The 24,252-nt window shown below is 38.3% G+C and overlaps 1 protein-coding gene across 1 annotated transcript in view; it reads left to right on the forward strand.

Annotated features, from left to right (window-relative positions):
* The window catches only part of LOC132916353 (UPF0489 protein C5orf22 homolog), a 424,949-nt gene extending 400,975 nt beyond the window's left edge, over positions 1-23,974 (forward strand). The window contains exons 4-5 of the mRNA XM_060976269.1: positions 20,533-20,751; positions 23,753-23,974. Coding sequence (XP_060832252.1) covers positions 20,533-20,751; positions 23,753-23,885 — 352 coding nt within the window. The 3' untranslated portion in view covers positions 23,886-23,974. The remainder of the gene's footprint in view (positions 1-20,532; positions 20,752-23,752) is intronic.
* The last annotated feature ends 278 nt before the right edge of the window (positions 23,975-24,252 follow it).

Genomic DNA, 24,252 nt, shown 5'->3' on the forward strand with positions numbered 1-24,252 from the left:
TACACACGAGGAACGTGGTTATAAAATATGTATAGTTTCAAGCAAACAGTGCCTTTTCTAACAGAATAATGGGATGATAAAAATTCATGTATATATCTTGATCAATGATTTAAAATTGATTATCGTACGAACGTTTTTTTCAATCTTCACACACAAATATTTTATGCCGTAAGTCATATATTACAAATTTTATCATATAACAATTACCTGAATTATCAATATTTCTTTATTCAGTCTGAACAATCATTTATTCAACGCAAAAAAGACAGACGAATATATCTATATCTGTACATATATGGTCATCGATATTTTTGATACAACGACATGACTCTATTCGATATTTCAAAAATCATAATTCACGTTACAAGGCTAAAAACACGTTTTTCCCCCGTAAAGCATAAAAATATCTCATTAGGAAAAACCGTACGCGTTTCCGCAAAGAGTGAGAACATAATTTTTCTTCTCCCCTTTCCTTTTTTTTTCCCCTCTCTTTATCGCGTATGTATAGTATACGCAATTCAAATATAACGATTTTCTCATAACTGTATTTGCGAAAAGGAACTCTCCAATTTGCGCGAAACTCGTTTGCCCGTCCTCTCGTTACCTCATCTAGTCTTTTTATCGTGCTTTTAAAAATTTGCTCTAAACTTTCGTATCGGAGGGGGAAAGGAGAAAAAAAACGGTCTACACATTTCTCGCTCCAATAAATATTTCTACATGAATTCCACTCCTCGCACGAAAAAAATCGCGTTACTTTGTCATGGTAGACACGCAACTATTTTATGATGGTTCGTTCCGTCGCATTATGATTCGTCCGCTCTTGGTTATCAAACGAAACGTGAATGGTTCTATAAGGAATCTTTTAATTTGCGCAAATTCTGGCTCGTTCATTTCCTAGTTTGATTGCACTGACCTCGCGTGTTTCTTTCATTTTCGGCAAAACGAGAAAGAACGATTAAGTCGTCGAAATAGTTTTACAATTTAAATTCACTAATGAGTTAATGATGCGTTAATTGAATAGAAAACTGTCTTTGTTTTTATTTATTATTTCATATGAAAATTCTAGACGCAGCACTAACATCAACTAATATGTAATAATAATAACTAATATCCAAGGACCACAGGAAAACATAATCAAATTACTCAAAGATTCTGATCTATATATACTAAAAAATTGAACTTAATCCAAGACAGTATCATTTTTGTTCCGAATGACTAAGAAGTCGTCTGAGAAAAATAAAAAAAAAAAACAAAGTTAAATTATTCTTTAAAAGCGTTCATATTTGGACAATATTTAAACGAAGATCACAGGAAAAAGACACGATATATGTAAATCACATTTTCTGTCTGTTACAAAGAACAGTTTTAAGATTCAATGCAATGAAATTAAATATATATATTTTAGCATACTCTTAAACATTTCGAACTATTGATTATTACAACATTAGTTGTATTCATTTTTGTCGTAAAACTTGGTAAATATATAAAGTATTTCTGAAAGACTATATCTTAGATAACAGATTATTTCTCTTTTTTTATTAATTATTTCCTATCAAAGAACTTCCTTTCAACACGAAAATCAGAAAATCAACAGGAATAAATTCGGCATATTTTTTCGTGTAGTTTTCGATTAATAAATTATAACCACGCGAAAAATGTATGTATCAGGGAAACTGATGGAGAAAAGAAAAAAATTTCGGATCGTGGAAATTTATTGCTACGCGCATTAAAGCGCGGATCGTTCACGAAGGAGCGAAAAAGGAAAGAAACCGAGATTCTGTAGGAAATCAGGACGGTTGAATGGCACGGTGAAACCTGTTAACCGAGGTCAGGGACTAATTACTTGATTACGTAATTGCCTTCCCGCTCCGACAATCACCCTCCCACAGCCCGTCGCGGCCGGTAAACCCCCCGCTGATTCACCCCTAGCAGCGTGATCCTCACCCTGAACATCTTCCTGAAGAAAAGAACCCTTTTAACTCGAATTAATTCCTTCGGCCACGAATTCTTAAGTATCTATTAACGTACATCGTCCATCCAATGAACGAATATCACCTAATCATCACAGAGAAGAAAACGGAAAATGATGAAACATGTTTGTACAGGCGGAAGAAAAATATTTAGAAAATATTATAGAACTGTTATAAAATACTGTTATAAAATTGTTACGAAGCTATAAAGTGAATAAACAATGGTATAAAGCTATTTCAAAGTTATTTTAAAACTGTTTGCGGTAGAGCAAGGGTAGCATAAAATTACTTGCAAACTGTTATAAAAAGGTTAAAGTGGAAGAATAATACTGTGAAGCAATTTTATAATACTCTGTTAAAGTAGACGAACATTAACGTAAAAAAATGTGATTTAACAACATATTTACATGCGTTCATCACAGAAAAATAATAGAACTCAATAGGCGTATTTCTATCTCATCATTCCGGAACGAAAACGAGGAATTCCGTACACTGTGATGCAATTGCGATGCAATAATCGTACGACGATTAATTCTAAAGAGCTATAAATATTACTATTATAAAACTATATATCAAAACTATAACTATTATATGTTTCTGTATTCCAATAGTTTAATTCCAAAGTACATATAAGGAGAAATGGATCTCATATACAGACAAAAGAACGTACATTATATGTAAAAATGCATCATTAAGGAAACGAGACGGAGGACGATCGCGTAAAAACAATTCCCTCAAAATCCAGCGTGAAATCCGTTCGCCTCGCCGGGAAACGACTTAACCAGTTCGGACACCATCGAGAGAACGAGCACTTTGAATTTCACACGGTAACGCGCGATCAATTTCGCGTGTCGGTAAGAACAACAGAACGGAGAAAACCGGAGGCGTGACATAAAGCAGCGGGAAACAAAGCTGCAGGCTGTAACGACAAGAAAAACGAAGAGCACGCGAAAGTGGTTAAATTACGTCTGTACGGCTTGTAAGGTAAAAGAAAAAACGCCAACAGCAGCGCAAGAAGAAGAAGCAGAAGAAGAAGAAGAAGACGAAGACGAAGAAGAAGAAGTGGTCTGAATAGACGTGCAGGCGAACCACAAGCTCCGTCTTCTTTTCTCTTTTTGCCATACTCTCATCCTCCGTTGCGTATTGCATAGACGGTAGCACACGTAAGAGGGAGTATTTATACATAACCAACTTTCTACGGGGTTTGTCGTAGCAGCAACAGCAGCAGCAGCAGCAGGAAAGGAGGGGAATTCCGAGGGTACCATGGGGGTGTGTTGCTCTATCTAACGTCGCTCATGGAGCTCGTTAGCGTTGCCCGTGGCAACACCCTTACTTCGCCGACCCGCACCCCCAACCACCAAACCACCCCTCGTCTTGCAACTGGCCATTGGGGTGGGGTACGAAAAAGAAGAGGAGAAAAAAACGCGATGTCGGGCGCATGCGTGCTCGATTCACCATTCGCCATCGCGTCATATGTGCGCGATCCTGTGTGCGACGGCGAATAAGGGGGTGAGCCGAGAAATGGGGGAGAGGTATGGCACAAAGAAAAATTTGGGGGTGTCTGGAGAAGAGAAGAAGGATTGAAAACAGCCGGAACGATTGTTTAACGAACCCCTTTAGGCTGAACGCGTCGCGTTTCCTCAGACGTTACGACGTCGCCTGAATGCATGCGCATCCTCGAAGCGAGCGAGAATGTTTCGTGAGCGACCGGAATAATGGATCGTTTGGATAATCTGGTGTTAGGTTTTTAGGTGCTCTGCGATGAACGTAGATTTCTGCCGGATGCACGAGATACACGTATGGAAAGTTTACATTTTATGTGACAAACGATGGTCGATTGGAATTTCGTTTAACGAAAGGCCACCTTTAATTATCAAATGAAACGATGTACGACTTTCTGCCTTTCTGTAGAATGAAAATATCTGTAACTTTTCAATTCTTTCGAGTATGAACTATATTACGACTTTAAAAATAATAGAACCTTGCGACTATTAGCTTCGAAAAGGTATTAATAACACACATTGCATTTTAATATAATATAAACTTCGGGTAAGGAAGAAATCCAACGATAGAATTCAACTAGTAATCAAAATTATCGAAGTTGATAAATTAAAAGACCAAGTAGGGGCCAAATAGCGTGAAATTGTACGCTTGGTTCGCATTAAGCAACGGAGAAAATTTGCTTAGAGGCACCGAGGCACAAAATCGACGACATCGAACGAAGAGACAACTATACTTTAACACTTCGACATTTCTCGTTATCTTCTTATTCCGTAAATTAAATTGCGACTCGAAAGAAAACTCCCCAACTATGAGCGTTTCAATTCGATACTCTGATTACGTCAATTTCGTTCGACGAGCGAAACTCGAACAACGGATCGAGTAGAGCCGAACATTGGAATTAATAACAAAATAATTCTTCGTTACTGCTGAAAGATAAGGCTGGTGATATTAATAATGGCATTCGCTGCTCTTGCACCGCGGTGGATTTCATTAAAAAGCGTATAGGTTATAAAGAGACCGAGGAAACCGGCGAGAATGGGACAGCGAATGAAACGACGAATGATAAGGTCGGAAACGGTAGAGTAGAGATGGACAGAGACGAAGAAAGGACAGGAGCAGAGTCGAAAGAGAAAGCAGCGGAGGAAAAAAAGCGCGAAAAGAGACGGATGGGAGAAGGAAAGGCAGAGAGAAGCCAAGGGAACCGCTGCGTAAGCCCAGGCCAGATCCGCTTAGGGGATGTAATTAAAATCGGAAAAATGTGTTTAATGAATATTCATTTGTGCCTCGATCTGCTGATATTAAACTGGCTTGGCTCGGTTCGCTTCGAATATTGCCATCCGCCCCTGCGCCGACGGCACGCGGCCGATTAAAAGAAAGACGAAAACGAGAAGGGGAGCTAGAGGAAGAGACGAGGAAAGAAGAAGAGGAAGAGGAGGAGGTGGAAGTTGGTAGGCGGCTGCGGTGATCCGAAACCGACCGGTCATTGTTTCCTTCATCCTTTTTGTCTCTCTTTTTTCTGCCCTTTTATTCCTCCTTTTTCATTTTTCTTTTTTCTTTTTTTTTTTTTTTTTTTTTGTTTTGTCCTTTACTTTTTCCCTTGTACTTTATCTTGCTTGACAATATTTTTGCATGGCCTAAAATCTATCGGGTGACCGGGGAAATATGGCACACGACACCGGACGCAGTGCCGCGGCGCGATAAAAATTCACGAAGCTTGAAAAACGAGGCTCGCGCCCGATTTCGCGTTTGTGCCCGCAGACCGAAACTGCGTTATCTCGCATTTTACGAGATTTATGCGAAGGGTGGAATATCAAAATAATTGGATACCGCGAGAATTTGTTATCTATAAACAGCCCTTGAATGCTTTGGAGTCCCACCAACCCCCCCCTCCCCCGATAGGAGCATAATTTTTCCGTCGTGAAATTTATTTTTACGACGAGTCCAATTGATTCTCTGATTCTCACATTTTCAGTCTCGGTAAAAAGAGAAACGAATTTGTGCAAATTCATACGGTGCTATGATTCGAAGATTTATTCGGTATCTGGTTGAATATCATACGATCGATTAGCGAATAAACAATGAAAAAAATAGCGTATCTCTTGTTTGACAAAGAAGCGAGCATAGATGAAATATATAGGGATAGTAATTTGCAGATGAACATTTGAAGGCGCGTTCAAAATTTCATTTCCCAGATTTTAATATTCGCTACTCTTCGAAGTAACCCTCGACAGAAGACAAAGAGAACTTGTTTCTTTGATCTTCGCTGCGATGCTAACGGAACGTTCGACCAAGTAAGCTTTGAACCGACTTTGAGATTCCAATCGTATCCTATACTCCTCGATATATATCACAGGATAATACGAAAATACTTCACGTCTACGAAATCAAAGCAAACAATTTAAACATCGTTTTTCATCGCGTTAATCAACTGGAAAAATTAACATTTTTCGCACAAAACTCTCTTCGAAGTTTTGCAAGCCTTGTACAGTCGCGTAATTACCACTATTTAAAAATGTGTATCACATTCGTCGTATTAATCGCTTCTAAACCAGAAAACAAGCAAAAAAACGATACTCAAGATCTTCAAGAGCTCTTCTTAAGAATATGTTAATCTCTCTACTTTTTTCTTAATCTCTAATTTTTCTGAAGACAAAACATCTCACGTAGATCACCCGCAGTTCTTGCGTGGAAGCGTCGTTGCCCTTCCTACTCGTCGTTTCATTTCCAGGGGAGATACGATTTCGAGCGCATAAATCGCCAGCAGCCAGAAACAGAAAACATTCGCGACCACCTTCTCTTCTTTATCTTCCTCTTCTTCGTCGCCGGCATACTCTTTCGTCTTCTTCGAGGGTTCTGCCTACCCTTGTCCCGCTTTTCTTGCCCAGAGGGTGCTAGAGAGCCAGAGGTGGGCGAAACTTTCGAACGAATTTGCATGTCGCTCTCCTAACGATTTCCTTCTTCGAGGAGAGAACTCGGGCTTCATCTGGTTCATCGATAAAAGAAATGACGTTGAATAAGGTTCCCTGCCCCTTTCCTATTCGTTTCTATGCGAGATACTCGCGATAACGTCACAGGATTCGCCCCAAATATATATTTTCGGGGGCTCGTCTTGATACGGAGATTGGTTCTCTTCCACCACAGCCGAGGAACATCGATACTTTTTAACGAGAATCTAAAAACCTGCTGCAGCCTCGTGAATATTCATGAGCAAGATAGCGAGGAAAATGTAGGACCAAATAATCGAGTCATCTGCCAATTTGCGAATTCGATATTTGGAATATAATTAAAACATCTTATATATAAGAAGTAAAAAATAACTATAGGAACAACAAGAGACTTCCTCGTGTTATCGTGCTGTATTGACTGACTCGATTGATCTTGAAATCGACAAGCACAGAAATTACGAACTACGGCGAGTACATCAGCATCACAAAACAAGTTTCACATCTTGTACCATACAGAACGTTCAAAGAAGAAAATTAAAAAACAACTGTAGAAAAGAAAAAAGATTTCCTTTTATTAATATGTTATATTCATTGATCAATAGTTCCATCTGTATCGGAATATCTACATCAAACACGGAAGTGGAAAGCACAAAAAGCGTAAGCCACGTCGAGAATGTCAACAAACAAAACAATCTTATCCTGTATAAAATATTTAAATAAGGAAAGCGTAAAAAGTAACCATAGAAATGAAAGAAGATTCTCTCCTACAGCGATGTCGTATTAGCTGTTCAATGATTCTCTTAATCGATGATTTCATCAATTCCACAACAACTTCATTAAACCTAAAATCAATGTGCGAAGAAACTACATTAAGTCAACATCCACAATAACCTTTTTTCTTTTTATTCTCATATTTTGTTCTGCATAAAACAAAATAAAAAGAAGACGTAAAACTAACTAGACATAGAAAAAAAGAAAAGATTTGTTCCTAGTAAGTACTATATTATACCCATTGATCAACGAATCCATTAGTCCTATAATAGCTACATCAAACATGAAAGCGACGAACACGGAAACTGCAAGCCACAGCGACAGCATCAACAACAAGACAATTCCCACAGCTTGTTGACAAGAGATAGAGAGTCAGCGTGGATACCATTTGCGTTTCCTCTTTTTTACTCCTCCTTTCGACCGACAACCCCTCTGGTTCCCCTCTAGGTGCGTTTATCTTCCATACCCTATTGATCCGTAAGTGATGGTGCTCCGGAAGGTGGAGGGTGTCCCCTGACGGGGGTGGATTGGTTCCAGGGCTGGGTAAGGGCGGTAGGTGGTTTTCACGATGAAGGGAACGGAGGTCGAACTCGTACTCGTACGATTAAATCGGGAAAAAGAGAGAAGAGAGGAAAGGGAAGAAGAGAAGAAGAGAGAAAGAAGGGCAAGAGAGAAGGCTCTAAAAAACGGGCTCGCGGAATGAAATAATAATATTAAGATGGATAGGGGCGAGGGTGCAGGTTCTTCTGTAGGTGACGAGGGAAGGAGAGGGCGAAAGGGATGGGTGACAGAGGCTGACAGTGACGCAAGAAGCTTTTTCATCATTTTCAAACCGCCCTGGTCTAACCTCACCCTTGAAACGGTCCCAAGCAAATCCATACGCGGCTATGCTTTCTCTCTTTCTCTCTATCTTCCTCCCTCTCGTACTATTTTTCCCCTTCTTTCTCTCGAGACGTGCTCCCTATATCGCGAGGGATGAAAGCCCCGGCTAACCAGGTAGACTCGCTATCTCAGCGCGTAACTCGCGTATTTAATATCGACGTTGTTTTTACGCGTTCCGGGAAATATTTGCCATCCATGCAACAAATAACGAAGATATTAGTCGGGAAATTCGAGCATCACTTCTTTTATCGCTAATAAAAACGAAAGATCGTTCACAGCGAAGCAACGATGTTGCTGAAGAAAATTGCAAGTACTTTATTCTATTGGTATTACGAATTGTTAAAGTAGCAGCGACGGTAGTATATGTCGCCGAAGATGCCCTTCGAATATTTTAATATCCGTAGTATTTTCATGGCACATGTTTTGAAACAGCGTGTTAAAACGTTCCCTACTTAAAGACACAAACTTCTTGAAACGTCTGACCACCCTTCGCAGTTTTGCGCCCTACGAACAGGGGTGGAGATCTCGAACTGCCCCAATGCTCCAGATCCCCGTAGCATGGCCATCGACGTACCAGCGGCCATCTTTGCGAAACATCCCCCCAACGACAAACATGTTGAATACTTCTGTATTATAACACCAACGTAAATAACACGTTATTTTATGTATCAGTTTTATCGCACCTTCTTTGCCTCACATGTTAAACGTCGTGAAATCGTCCCGAATTATTTGATGTTGTAAAAATGTAACACACCTCAATGAAAAATATTATCCTTTGTTTTCGCGCCGATTATCAGAGAACAGGTTTACCGAACGCGAGTTGCTCGAAAACTGGTCGCTTCAGGCCCAAGGTGGAACCACGATTGGACCAGACGCGTGCAAATCTAACAAGAGGGGATAAGATCATTCCGGTTTTCGATTCTCGAGATCCCACGAATCTTGATTCCTTTCCGGTCCGTGTCCTTGTAGACCTGCTTGGACCACGTGGAAGCTTCAAGGTGCGCAAAAAGTCTTTCATGAATACTGGATCTTAGGACTTGACGAAAAAACCCTATACACTTCATTCATACCCTCAGCCTATAACCTTTTCCTTCTTTGCACTTTTACCTTTACACAACTTTATTTCAACAACAGCGAAGTTCCGAAGAATTCTCAAACCGATACTTCAACTACTACATTCGATAATATACGTCATCCTCAATTTCTCCCACTGTTCTCAGTAGTCTCCATTTTCCAAATGCCACAATAATTTTTCGATTCTTCTCACTTATTTCATTCTTCCTTTTTTGCAATTAATTCTCACAAAATCTCGTCGAACAATTCCGTTCGCGATTCGCGGATCGAAAGGCAGCGTAAAAGGAGGCACACCAAGGCAACAAAAGCTACGGCGAGTAACGATCGCAGCGAATCGTTATCGCGTTGGAGGATCGCGCGGATCGCGTGTGCAAACGTAGCGGTAGAGACAAAAGAGAGAAGCGAAGAAACGAGCGGAAACGCAGCTCGAATACGCGCGGATGACTGAAAGTATTGGAGCAGGTTTGAAAGCGTTAAGGGCCCCCACTGGCCCCCCTGGCCTTCCCCTCCTCCTCCTCCTCATCCTCGAATGGTCGGGCCCTCGGATTTATGCCCAGTTTTTATCGCGGTGCTTTGTTCTAGTCCCACGGCGCGACCCTTTGCGCATACATCGCATCACAATGTGTCGTTTTTTCTTGTTCCGGGGCCGGTTCGCGTAATGGGCCCTTTGCACGGCCACCTTGAGGGCTCTTTCTTTCCCAGGGACGTGATTTAGAGGCGCATCTGTCGCGTCGATTCCTACAATTTCCGCGCCGCGTTCTCGATACCACGATACTCGACGAAATTCATCTAATTAAGATACATCAATCTAAATCAGCTGTTTCTGTTAAGTTTCTCCTTGCTTGATTTTTGATATTTGAGATGAAGAAATTGAGAAGTAAGAACAGGAAACGTTGTTCGGTGAAATGAATTGAGATTATAAACGAATTGATTAAAGTTATGGAAGTTATAAATCGTAGCATACGTGTGTCCAACAGTAAAATGGTAGTTGATATTGGTACGAATACTTCAAGGAAGACGCTTGGAATCAAGAATGAAGAAAGGTGCGATAAATAATGATTCTTTAAACCACTCATTTCCTGAAGTATGGTGACTAGGATTAGAAAATTTGTTAAGAAAGAAGCTAATGATCTGTAAGAAAGAAAAGTACAATTATTTAAACAATCTGATACTTTCTACTAAATGTAATGACTATTAACGCGTATCTCAGTATATGCACGTTAATTTGTTATAAATTAAAACTGAAACCTATAGGCGCATAAAAAGGTATAAACATATCCTTTTCCTTGACTTCAAATTTCAATGCTACTTTATATACACTTCATACGAATTAATAAATTATCAAGCATCAAGACATCGCTCCATAAATTAAATTCAAAATAATATAAATTTCATAGGGAGGTGCTATAGGGTGTGACTAAAAATAGACTACGTTCCTGAACATTATGTACATTTGCATAACTGCACATGCTCGTGCCTGAGAATCTAGACCCATCCACGAAAGAAGAAAGAAGACGTGCCCCTTCGTACGAATTATACTAGTTCCCCTTCCCCCACTTTCTCGTTATTTTTCTTCTTTTTTTCCATGACTCACACGGTCGTGCATGTGAGCATCGTTTTTCTTATGCGGGCCCGTTAATTCGTGCGAGATCACGTCGCCAACCGATCATCTACCGCTCAAGAGAATCGTTTCTAGAGTTCTATACATATATCAGATCAGTGTCCAAAGACGAGGGCGGAAAGTTTGCGGATTATACACGCTATGGAATATCTTGAGCACCCCCTGTGGTATCCTTTCTCATACTCGTTTCATGTATAAGGTATGAATTTTGAACAATTCTTTATTTCTATCTTTATAGATTATTTTAAAAAGAACGAATGATACGATATCCTTTGGGCGCGCACACACATGATTATGTGATTTTATTTATAAAGAAAATTTATGGAAAATCTTGTATATTGCAGGAAAGAAATATCTAATTTATGCAACAATTATTCTGGAGGAAAAATTTTTTAAATGTTAACGTACAGGTTGTCTCTTTGAATTGAACAATAGGATATCGCATAGTGTAGTTAAAGTATAGCTAGTAATGTAAGGTATCGAAAATATATTCTTATAAAAATCTGCTTGATATCAAACAAATTTGATATCATTATTGAAAATTTATAATATATTTTCCGTAAATAAAGCGGTGACAAAGACTTAAAAATCCCATTAATTCTTCAAGGAGAACGTTATCTTGAAACACTTGATGTAACGAATTAAACGATGTGCAACGATAAATGATTTCATTTTGTAGGAGGTCACAAGTTCGTGAGGATTGCATGTCACGTGCCTTGATAAATCCTATTAAACCACTAAAACCAATCAAACATGCTGAATTTTTAGAAACATTTTTCCTTTGCACGAAAGTTACTACCAACAATGAGCGAAAATTAGTAAATAATCGAAAAGCAAAAACTTAATACATTAATAATTATTCACCTAATTAATTACTAGTCACCGTAAAGAAGATTATTACAGATTCATAAGAAACACGTAGATCATAAACCAAGGAGAAGCTTTTTAACCCAGCACTATTAATTCATAAAAAATTATATTCACAAAGTGTATCTGTCTATCGAACGGCACAGCAAGCGCAAAAAGGAGAGAATCGTTTTGCATAATATCAGACATACAAAGCGGAATATTTACGATGAAAGTCTCGTACAGGTGAAGCAATTCAGGGAACACGTTACGTCGACGTGTGTCGTTAACTTAATAATTGACCGTAACTACGCGCTTCGTCCACGGAAAGCTAAAACCTCCTCCAAAAGGAAGAGAATAGAAATAAAAAAATTCGCAAAAAAGAAAAGAACGTAAAGAACGCGACTGTTAACCGATGGTCAGGCGTTTTAGGAACTTACGTTTTTCCCCAGGGGCGGTACGGCGGGATATTTAGCATACTAAAGAAACCACCCGCGGGGCGGCCGGTTCCGTGGAGTATTCATTTAAAAACGAGTTCGAGGATGCAGCTTTCGAGCGGCGCACAAAAAAAGTAAGTTAATTGGCCGAGTCGAATCGATGAGATGTTAATAAGCGTTCCGTCCGCAACGTAGACCAAAACCGGGCTCGCTTTTCGTCGGTTTAAAACTCCGGGGAACTCTCTCAGAAAGAACAGAATAGCGACAATGAGTTACGAGAAAGGCGAAATCATTGGTAGACTTGTGTCGCGACCAAGGGAGAAGAGAAAAAAAGGGTATGGAAAGGAGGAAGTTGAACTACTCCACCCCTTTCGTCCACTCGCGGTCGCCCCCGATCAAGGATAATTGCATTAATTTATTCCCGATCCGCCGCAGAAATTCCAGATCCTTCGGGCTAATTACGTTATTAAACGACCCCGCGCCTCCTGCTTCCTCGGGATTACGTCTCTCGATAAAATTCCTCGGGGAAAGCAAAGAACCGGCCACCGTTTTCTTTCTTTCTTTCTTCCTTTCTTTCTTCGATTCTTCGGCTCTTTAGTTCCTTCTTGCCACTGTTAAATTGCAATTTGTACGAATCGCGACCGCAGAGATGCAGGTGGGGTGGAGACGGAGCCAGGAAGTGAAGAGTTCTTAAAAAATTATTACCACCGACTCCCCGACGGTATTCAACCGCGATCGATAGGGACGAGTGACAAAGGGAAAGTTCGTTAAGCCGTTCCCGTACAAATTGTCGATCGCGCTCGCAATTAAGACACCGTTCTGTTGAGAGTTCTGCTCCCGTGTCGATTCGAAACGAGATCGAGTTCCCGCCAACTTAGTATACCTTTCTCGTGAGACCCTTCGCCTTATGACCCTTCTACGAACGGATGACGGTCGATCCATTTTTATTTCTTACGAGATCGTGTCTAGGAATAGGTTAAGACAGCTGATGCTTGGGCACGCAGGATATCATTTGCATAAGGCTCTGATTTAAGGCGCATCAGGATCGCGTTGTTCGTATCTCGTCCATCCGGAAGATAGGCACCCTTACACGGTTATACCGCATGAAATTTATAATTAGTAGGGGCCGATTTTATGCAAATGCAAATGTAATAATAGCGACGACGTGCGCCACGGATGCGGTTCACATCGTATCATGTTACTCGTGTTTCTCGTCTCGTTAAATATTCTCGCCTGGCAGCCATGTAAATTTCACGGGGACATTAGCCGGCGAAAATTTCGCATCACCGATATCTCGTCCTATTTATCGATCTAGAAGTCGTTTCACGGAAATTTTTCCGCAAAATTCTTTAATTATACCATCCCGAAGTACCATTAATGATTTAGCTTCTTTTATCTTCGTTTTCGGAACGGCGTATTAACTTCTATCTCGGTTGTGGAGTCAGGAAACGTTCGAAGAAGAAGGGTTGCTTCGTTTCCCTCAAGCGAAATTCATGCAAATAAACTGCTAGTTACGGTCTATATCGAGGATGAAAAGAAACATCAGCGATGACGAAAATAAATCTTTAATACCGTCACAAGGCTCTGCATTCAATTATCGTGACAAGAATGCGAAGGAACCAAGGGGTAATGGCGAACGGGGAGAAAAACAAGCAGAGAGGCACATACGTCAAAACGAAACGGCCCTTTGGAATTTCTAATGAAGTGTGTGAACTTCAACCCGTTTTCTAGGCGTAACCTAATTAAATCCTGAACGTGTATGCAAATTTTCGCTCAGCGGGACACGCAGAGGTTAAAACCAGCCTCCCTTCACTGCGTTCGCCCTGTTTCTTCCTCTTTCACCCTCTTTCTCTCATTCCGCGTACCGATGCAGGGAAAACGTTCGTACGACGATTTTGCACGACACGTATTCTCAGTCGTCGACAATGTCGAATCGACCGTTAATTAATTAATTTCGTGCCGAGGGGTCTAAGGGAGTTCCGTTGCCAGATTGAAATGTTCAATGGCAGTGCCATAAGGAAGCAAATTTTGGCTAATTAGTCTTTGGTTTGGGAGAATAAAAACATATGACAATGATCTCTCCCTTTCCTTCTCTCGTTCCCTTTTCATTACATTTAAAAAGTATTATTTCGTGTGAAACTGTCATTATTACGTAATAACTTTTTAGGATAATTGGACATTCGTCGTTTCCGAGTAATTTTAGATCTTTATATCATTAACGTAGAAATTTGGAGAGATTTGTATGAAAAATAACTAGCGCGAGTACCACAATAGTGTTAGAGGACTATCACATTTTCTAGTAGTTTGATAACATACTCTAGTTAGAAAAAAAAGTAATTGGAAAATATAAGAACCTGTGTCGATGGATCCGTGGATGATCTGTTTAACTCGGTGTACGGTACATCAAAGTGCAACCTGCGTGTTCCACACTGCAGCTGAATGCATCGTGTATCGACAATAGTGTCGATGGTTCGATGGGGATGAATATCTATTGATTGGCAAAGCCACCCCTCACAATCGCCTCGATATATAGGCGTATACCTGCCGCAACCCCAAATATATTCGTGCTACCTGCGAGTATGCAGCAAATTGTCCTGTTTTCAGAGCCACGTGCCACGAGTCAGGTACATCCATGGTATCGGGCACGCATCGTTGTCCTTTTCAGTTTTAACAATCGATGCCGATAATCACTGTATATTAGCTTGAAAAAAATACTCACAGAACTCGATAAATAAAAGATGTTTCGATACTGCAAGATTATAAGGATCTGATAAAAGAAATTACTGTTTATAAAGAAAGATTAATAATTAGATTCCACTTAATAATTATATTAAAATAATATATAAATATGTAAAATAATTAGAATAAAAAATTTTTATCGCGTTATATACAAAGCAAACTTTAGTTAAATTGTACTAAATATCCGGTATATAAATAAAATAAAAAATTAGAAAATTGTGTCTCAAAAGTATTGAAATATTGAAAAATAGGTTAATGATCAAAAAATGTTTGAAACGATTTAAATAATTGATATGAAACTAGAAAAGTTGTATTTCTAAACTGTTGCTCTTGAATTATAGAGTGATTTATTATTCACTGCGATCTCGGGAGAATGCCATGGTTCCTCGCGTTTAGAATGACGATAATTACCTTATATTCTACCAGAATCACTGTGATTAGTGTAATAAAGAAGATGGTAGGAAACTGCTATGGGACTAACTTGCTCAGATATCTCATTAAATTTAGGAAGAAAACTACAACCCGGGGATTAACTCGAAATGATTGTATATTAAAAATCGTGTTACTGATCAAAAATGTTAGTAATAACACGAAGTATTCTACATTCACACGTTCGTATCTACATGTTATCAACATCGCTTTAAATAATTAACATTTTAAAAATTATCAATAACTAAGATATAGAACATAAGTATCATAATGTACAAATATTTTAAACAAAATGATATTACATCTTAAAATTATTGTACATCAAAACTGTACTAAACTAAAATTTTCACAAATTACAATTAAATTAGAAATATAGCGAAGATTGAAATTATAAATTTTTTATCCACAATACTACAACCCATTTTGCAGAAACAAAATTTTCTATATTCAACAATGATTGAATTAAAAATTACATAGAATTTTCATCTATATTATTATAGATTGATTTTTACCAAATTTCTCACGCATTCTACACACTTTCAACTCTGTACGGTTAAAGGAGCATATTATAATTACAAAGCAAAGCGTTGCATATAACAGGCACGTATTTTAAACAGCCTCGATGAGCTTTTACCTCCGATCACACGCATGATCGCTACCAGATCCACATCCATTAAAAATTGGTAACTTGATATCGGAGTATTGTCCTAACGTACTCGACGCACATGCCTAGAAAGTTTGCTCAGTTATGCACTGGAGATCCGAAGAAAGCGATACATTTATTATGCATATCTAAACAATGTCCTGGACGGGTTTTCTCCTGAACCATGTTTGTTCATGCGCACGATTTCATATCGCGTTGAATCTTCCGAGCCGGAAGATGAAAAACTCTACCTACGTTGTAACGTATCTTTCTGTGTACGTTCTCATGTAAATGTTATTTGTATAATTTAATTCGTAGAACAGTAGCTGTTCTTCTATAACGTAATATCTAAAAGTAAGATAGTATTTTTTGCGTAGAGATTTTCACCACTTGGAGAACAATTTATTTTGATGATTTAATTATTAAAATTGTGTAATAAAATAATATCTTAAATAATTTTATAATGGTGTAAAAAGTATAATTTCAAATAATTTTACATATAAGGAATTTAAAGATATCAAGGAAATATAACATTAGAAACGAGTTGAAAGTTACATTTTGTTTCATATGACGACGTATTTTTAGCGTAATTTATAATTTATGTTGTTGTACTTTATCCTTCATCTAACATGCTCTGTTCATGTCAGTGTTCAAATAACGTATCGTTTCTTTAAACGCAATATTAATATTGCAACATCGTGCTACACGGTACAACATTATACGGACACCATTTTAAATGAACTTTTTGCTCTATCCGTTTAGAACAAAAAATGAATAATAATAATTAATCCTGGATTCGTGGGAAGTATAACAACGATTACGATGAACGAATTCTTTAATCTTCTATAATCAGAATTTTATTCCCTTATGAGAGAAAAAGATTATAATTGGACACAGTTCATTAATATATTCTTAAACGTATAATTAGAGATTTTTAATTATTGCATATAAATAACCTGGTTTGTATCTGCCTAACGGCATATTAATAAAATACGATATTATAGTGATAAACGTTTATAACAAAAATTTTAAAAAATGTAAAAATATGAGTACTCGACTTGCATTTCAGATTATAAAAGGTTAACATTATAAATTAAAAACGACAGAAAAACGACGTTTGATCCTCTTGTATAACCATTATTCTCGCTGATGAACTTGATTAATACAGTTGCTCGCATTCTTGGAAAAGCCAACATCTACGAATGGTCGACTGTCGAAAATGAAATTCGCGTTGCGCGTTCTAAAATTCAGAGTATCGATTACATACGAGAGGCGGTCGTTTGCCGAGCCGGCAATAAAAGAGAAAAAGAGAAAAGGAGGAAGAAAAAAGGACGAAGACCCCCTTCGCATCCGGATACGCTCCACTCCTGTCAGTCGTATGTCAACCCTCGTTGTTTTTTTGCCGCGCTCTTAATAATTGATCATCTGATTACGATACATTATACCCCCCTTTTTCTACTTTGGTACACCGTCAGAGAGGGCATTATTCGTGCACCGAGGGAAACAGAGTAAACGGGTGAAACAGAGAAGGAAACTTTTTCTTTCCGTCGCCTAGCGAGGGACGACCATTTGCATATAGGCCCCCTTATCGACAAATACACCGGGGGCGCCCTTCGTAATGAGGGCCCCACCCTTCGCCCCTCCTCACCACCATTCTTTATTTTTTTAACGTGGACCGCCATTGTCCGTTAACTCATTCGACGTGGCACCGTGGACCAGCTTCGTATCTCCCTTCCTTCCTCGTTATCCACTTCATCTTTCTATCGTCTCCGTTTTCTCTCTCTCTCACTCTGTCTTTCTCTCTCTTTCTCTCTCTCTCTCTCTCTGTCCCTGTCTCTGTCTCATTTAAAATGTTTCGCCTCGCTCTCTGTATTTCACTCGCTCCACTCGGTGTGTTCCTGTCGTGTTTGAACCGAACCGCGACCTTCCAGGCTGGGAACCCGCGTTAAGAAAAAAAAATAGAAAAAATAACGACAGGGAATAACAGAACCGGTTACGCGTCGAAAAATATGAATCATAGAGATAAAGCTAGAAGCGTGAAAACGTGAATGGGATTCTATACTATGGCATCTGCTTTTTGAGATAGACATAAGAAAAAAAATGGTGGTAAGAAGAATGATCGCTGATAGAAATTTTGTTGCATTGCGCAGTCGTCGTGTGGGACGCGTAAGAATGATCCTGTGACAAGGATCGTTGCGTCCATCGTGAAATCGTTATGTAGTTGAATAATTGGCTTCGCTTTTAAATAGTACTGTAGGTTAATTGTCTGTGTGATAATTGGATTATCTAATTTGATCTTCTATGACGCAAGTGTAGAGCTTTGTTGCGGAGAATGCTTCAAAATTGAAAATAATTCTATGCTTTGCAATTAAGTACTCGTTATCGTGAATAATTTTTTTTTTCGTTATTTAATCATTCTTTTAACCTTTTTATATGCCTTATTTTACAGAATAGATCAACTCAATTTTCTATACCTCTAAATTGTAGAGGTATAGAAAAGCTTTGTAGCAAATAATTAAGAAAAAAAAGGAAGTAAAACGTTCCTCCTGTTATATATAAAATTATTATATACAAACTTCCCATTAAACAATCCACGAAAACCTCTCTAATTAAAAGTTCGAAACAAAGAAACGATGAATACCAAAAATTTTGCTGAATTCATCATAAAATTTCATTGTTGTATCGTTTAAGCCTGCACGAATAGCCCTAACATAATCACGAAATTTCATAAATCTGTGATAAGTTTCTCAATGATCGTTCTAAAACTCACTCTCTTAACTCATCTCTCAAGAAAGATTCAAACCTACAGAAAACTTCATAATGCTAAAAATATAGGTATTCTATAGGAAATGGAGTATTCGAAAGAATTTCAGTCATTTTTGGGAATAACAGGTCGCAGGACATAGGGGACCGGTTTTGTAGCCTGGAGAGACCGATTGTTACCGACTTCGTTACACAACTGTTAGGATAATCTGCGGCGAGAATCATGAGCCGTGATACACGTATACAGCCATGTATAGGTTATGTCCGGTCCAAGGGGTGAGGGCAGGTGTACCTTTCGAGAGAATAATTAATATTCAGCGAGGAAAAAGTGGGCGAGAGCCGGCGATAGTCTTCTCTTATGAACAGTTAGCGCGTTAGCAAACGGGCACATCGCTTCTAGACACGCAGCTGGTCCTCCCAAGAAGGACTTCCAGGCCCAATTATGTTCGTCTTGTCGATCGTCCTTACACCGTAATTGTTTCACGTTTGATCTGTTGGTCGGTACCTGGCCGGAAATTTCGTGGGACTGATTTTATCGGACTTCTTGGATTCCTACCGCACTCTTGGAACTTTCGAATTTCTATCCGAAACGATGAAGTTCCTGAATAGTTGAATACGGTATGCACAGTGTACAGGTACTAAGTTTAAACTTTCTTTTACCCATCTTAAAATAGAAAAGGTAACAGCCTCGTGTAACAACTAAGTGGATATATTTCTCGAAATAGCGATTCACGTTAAAGTTCCCCATTTTCATGGCGGAAATTTGTATAACGATAACTAAAAAAGTATGTCAAGCCAGAACGATCATGAGGCACGATTTCACGAATAAATCGTAATCTACTAACATAGATATCGGCAATCTTCCGGTGAAATCTCAGTAGCCTTGATAACGAAAGCGTGTAGACCGAGCCGCAGGACGAATTGCAGCTGCAGAAAACGAGGAAAACTTATGATCAGATAAGGGCGAGAGCGGGAGGCGAGAGACCGGTATAAAAGAGTTAGAGAAAAAGAGATAGCGGTTGAGGGGTCGGAGGAAAGCGGAGTACAAATTACGACCACCCGGAACTGGTCTCGTGGCCGTGTTAACTTTCGTCGCGTGCCTTCGGGAAATGCCTCAACTTTTGCAGCCACGTGTTATCGTCCGGGCATTATAAACTTTCCATTGCTCGGCCTTTCCCTCTCCCTTTCCTTCTTCCCTTTCCTTGTTTGCTTTCATTATTTACGACGCGTTAACAAAATTTACGGCTTGCCCTTGCACTGTTTTCTAGAATTTTGTGACTCGGTCGAACTCGTAGAGTCTTCGTTATACTTTCCTCGTAAACATATTTTCCCAAAACATTGACCAATATTCCTCGTTAGATACTCGTTACCTGGTAGTTACTATACTGTAAGGTTATATTTTGCATTAATACTGTAACGATACCGTTAAATGCAATACTTTTTTTTCAATTATCTACAATATTTGTAAAGATAATATTTTCGTTTATAGTATCATTGTAATAATAAAAATGATGTAACAAGTTAATTAAATAAGACTCATCCTGTATAAAGTAAAGAAATATAGTAAACGACGCTATTTAATATGTATTAGTTTTCGTCGCTTATTTAACATTTATATAATATTTTCAAAATATATTCTTCTCTCCTGGAAGCGTGAAAACAATGACCGCGTTATATGTATACAAATTTTAAATATGAATTAGGTTCAACCGGTCAATTTATAATCAGGCAAATTCAATTTATAAAATTTACCATAAATTCATCAATATTAAAGATGCTGCAGTAAAACTTAAACGAAATATCTAGAAAGTAATTCGAGATCTACTTGTTTATTTCATACTAAGCAAACAGTTTAATTAACTACTACATACGATTAAATATTATAACCTTAACCTGTTTTGTGTTTCAGATATGAGGCAGTGGAATTAATCTATCGCGAACTGACCAGCGTTTACAAACAATCGGAAATTGATTGGAAAATAATACACAATGCAGGGTGCACTAGGGATGATACTGATTTGCCAGACCATGTTACTGCGCCTAATGACCTCAATCGATTAATCAGCGTAACATTCAGATCCTTTTTGACTGCTCTGCCGACTCCTCCTACGATCGTAACAATTGCAAGGTATGAAGGGATAGTACATTCCTATACATTGAATTTTTACATTCTAAATTATAATGAGAATTCATGCCTTTTCCTACTACAATCGTATTATTTATTTAATAACGTAAAAATTCAAATGACCTGTTTCAAGCTGATAATAAACAGCACGTATAAATAATATTTTATTAAAAAATTCTACAACTTCAAAACTATTAGCTACTTTATAAAAGGAAATTTTCTGCTTCAAAGTTTCTTACTTTAAACCGATTTCACAACAAATTTATTTTTCTTGCAATTATTGATGACATTCTTCTAGCAAATCAACGACATATATGTCGTAAGATATCAAATCTAAAATACAGACAATGAACGTATCAAACTAATTAACAACTTTCATACGCGATAAATGTTCTCCTTTGTCTATCGATTTTTCTAACGTTATTTTCTAAAATTCCCGCGCCAGACTACGTAATCCTATTTATCATAGTAACCCAGTTGAATAATACATTCAGTCAATTAACCAGTTAATTTTAGCGACCTCTTTGAAAATTTTGAAAAGTGTGTGCCTAAAATGTGTCGTAAAAGGTAATCGATGACGAGTATACTCGTCAAACACAGAATATGTGTAGCTGTTACAATATAGAATTAAGTGGTAATTAAATGACTGTTTTTCATTTTCTAATTTTATTACTGACAGAGCTCGTCATAACGCAGAGTATTACCATTTCTTCGTGGCAAGTATAGTCGTTAAAGACACCTAAGTGGTTAACATAGCTTCAAGCAAACTTAACAAAGTAATCTAAAAATCGTCCCCAAACGTTTCTCCAAAATAAACGAAGCTGCCCATCGCTAAAAGGAGGATGGTAACAAAAATAGCCATCGATAATAATCGCGCCGCGGAATGTTTTTGAAACGCGTGAAATTGAATTCCAAGGCTGTCCGTCTCTATCGAAGGTAGAGAACGGCAGGGTCGCAGATGGCGTGGAAGAAGATGCTGGGAGGGCTGGAAATAGAGAAAAAGGGAGGATCGTAGGGGAAGTATGGTTGGGTTGGGCGAAGGGTGGGTTCATGGACGTTCGGCTACCATGAAGCCCCACCTCCCATGTGGGCAAGGGGTGGCCTTGTAAGGGGTGCACAAAATCAAATCCCCGACCTTTCGGCACTCGTTGTCAGATGTCTCTGTCTTCGATGTCCCGCGACAGATGCTAATTATTCCTTTTTATCTCTGTTCTACGGTCTAGTTGGCCGGATGATTAAGGCGAGACACGGTAATCCGTTTCTCAATTTTGCCGGCTCTCGTAATAAACGCACCACGCCACGGGAAATTGTGATTTATGAAACATACGAGACGCGACGATACTAATGAGATCATCGCCAGAGAGGAGATCTTTCCGCGGACTCTCTGAACCTCGTCCAGAGTAGAATTCTACGATTTCTTCTGGCACAACGTGATTAAGTTCATAGCTTTATGTTATAGCTTTATTCAGTTCCACTGCGCATTATTGATGGTATTGTCTATTTGCAGATATTAATTACCATTATATTTATCATTACGATTAGATTTTGCTGTGTAAAACTAACATAGGAAGTTCGTATGTAATCATTTTTAATCGAGATTTCTTTTATTTCATTGTTATTTGAAGTCGGTTCAACTGATTAGTCTAATTAAATTTGTTCTGCAAATATGATACCGTCGTATGTTAGGAAATATAGTCATTCTAAATCATCCACCTATGCGATTATTTAGGTCAATAAATTTTATTAATAATTGAATCGTTTTACATAAGAAAATGGAACACGGATATCATTATATACTCAAAACTAAGAAAAGTACACCTAAGTGTGTTATATCAACGTATATTACTTATCACAATAATTCTTCTTGTAATAGTATTTATGCGACAGTCTGAAATATATTTCATAGCATTCATCGTGTCAAAAGAAAGATAGAGTAGTTAAAATTATATTACTTATACTTATTCATCTCGTAGAAATATCTAATAAACTAAATTATGCAATAGAAACGTGGGTAAAAATAATGGAATAATCTGCAAATGGTTGATTTGGCGCCATCTCGTGATAAAATTAAGGAAATAGCATTCGGACTTCCGGCGGTGGCAGAAAAAAAATCGATTTCATCCCACTCGGCCCACTTGCAGCCCTCGACGACCCCTTGGTCTCCACCCCCAGCACTCCTAGCTTCCGGGAAAGACGCGGAAACGCCGCCGGATGTCGCCTCTGGACGGCACCGAGGTTCTCTTTCAGTTTGCCAGACGGCGATTAAACAGAAACAAGAAAAGAGAGCAAGTTTACGAGACCGAAAAGAAACTATTTACTATCGTTAAATGTACATTTTATTCTGTGATGTTTTATTTTTATTTCTACCATCCATCGCAATTTCTTCATTATTCAGTCGATTTTACGATATCTACGTACTGTATCGTCCATAATTATTTAACAGTTCGCTGGATTTGTAGCAACGACGTTTAATTTTAACCAAAATTAATAATAAGTCAATAATTAGAAGCTACTTATAATCATTTTGCATGGCATCAGCAGACTATAAATTTAAGTTAGCTGTTAAAATGCACAGTAGATATATCTACTACATACATTCATTGTTTAAATATCGATATTTGTATCTGCCTCTGTATCATCTGTATCAAGATAAAGTTTGTTTATGAACGTCATTTTCTATCTAATTCAGAAATTAAAGAATCGGAAGATAAAGAACTTGTCAAGTAACAAAATATTTCTACAAGATTTTACAATTAGAATCGTCAATTGTAAAAATCAATTTAAATCAAGTCATAGTGTTCTATTATACGTAGTGTAGAATTATTTGCAAGCTACCATCTTTTATTTTACTTTCTCTAAAGAATTTCAATATGTATATTTATTTATATAATAAACATTTATAACAATTATATGCTAAACATTTATAAAACTGCCGATATTTAAATCAACGGAACAGTTTGATGAGAAAGCACACGAAGTGAAGAATATCTGCTCTTGTTCACAGATCCAGCGAAGACGAATATTGTCCACCAGAGGACGTCGATCAAATTCAGATGGGAGTGCTCGAAGAACTTCGTGAATGTTTAGGAGATATCGACATCCGATTGGCCTATCAAGAAGAGGAGCAAACTTTCTAAACATCAAAACATATCATAACCACCTTTTCCTTATCCTTTCCAAGATATAAATGTTAATCGAATAATGTTCATTTAAATACAATAAACGTTTTTACAAAATATATTCACCTCTCCGTTAATCGTATCTTCTGTCAGCCATTCCGCGGTCCATAGTAGAAATAAAATCTACCGGTTCGAGCAGCGGGTCGTTACTAAGACAACGAGTTCTCGAGTGAGAACCAAATGAAACGCTCATAAAGACCAATTACACTTTTTTCATCGGACAAAGAAAACTAAGTCGAGGAGTCCAGCAACGTTGCATCGAATCGATGGAATACATCAGAAGATCAGAAGGCGAGGAGGAAGAAGGAAACTGGCACGTCTTTGA

The sequence above is a fragment of the Bombus pascuorum genome, chromosome 2 (genome assembly GCF_905332965.1).
Source record: "Bombus pascuorum chromosome 2, iyBomPasc1.1, whole genome shotgun sequence".
NCBI lineage: Eukaryota > Metazoa > Arthropoda > Insecta > Hymenoptera > Apidae > Bombus > Bombus pascuorum.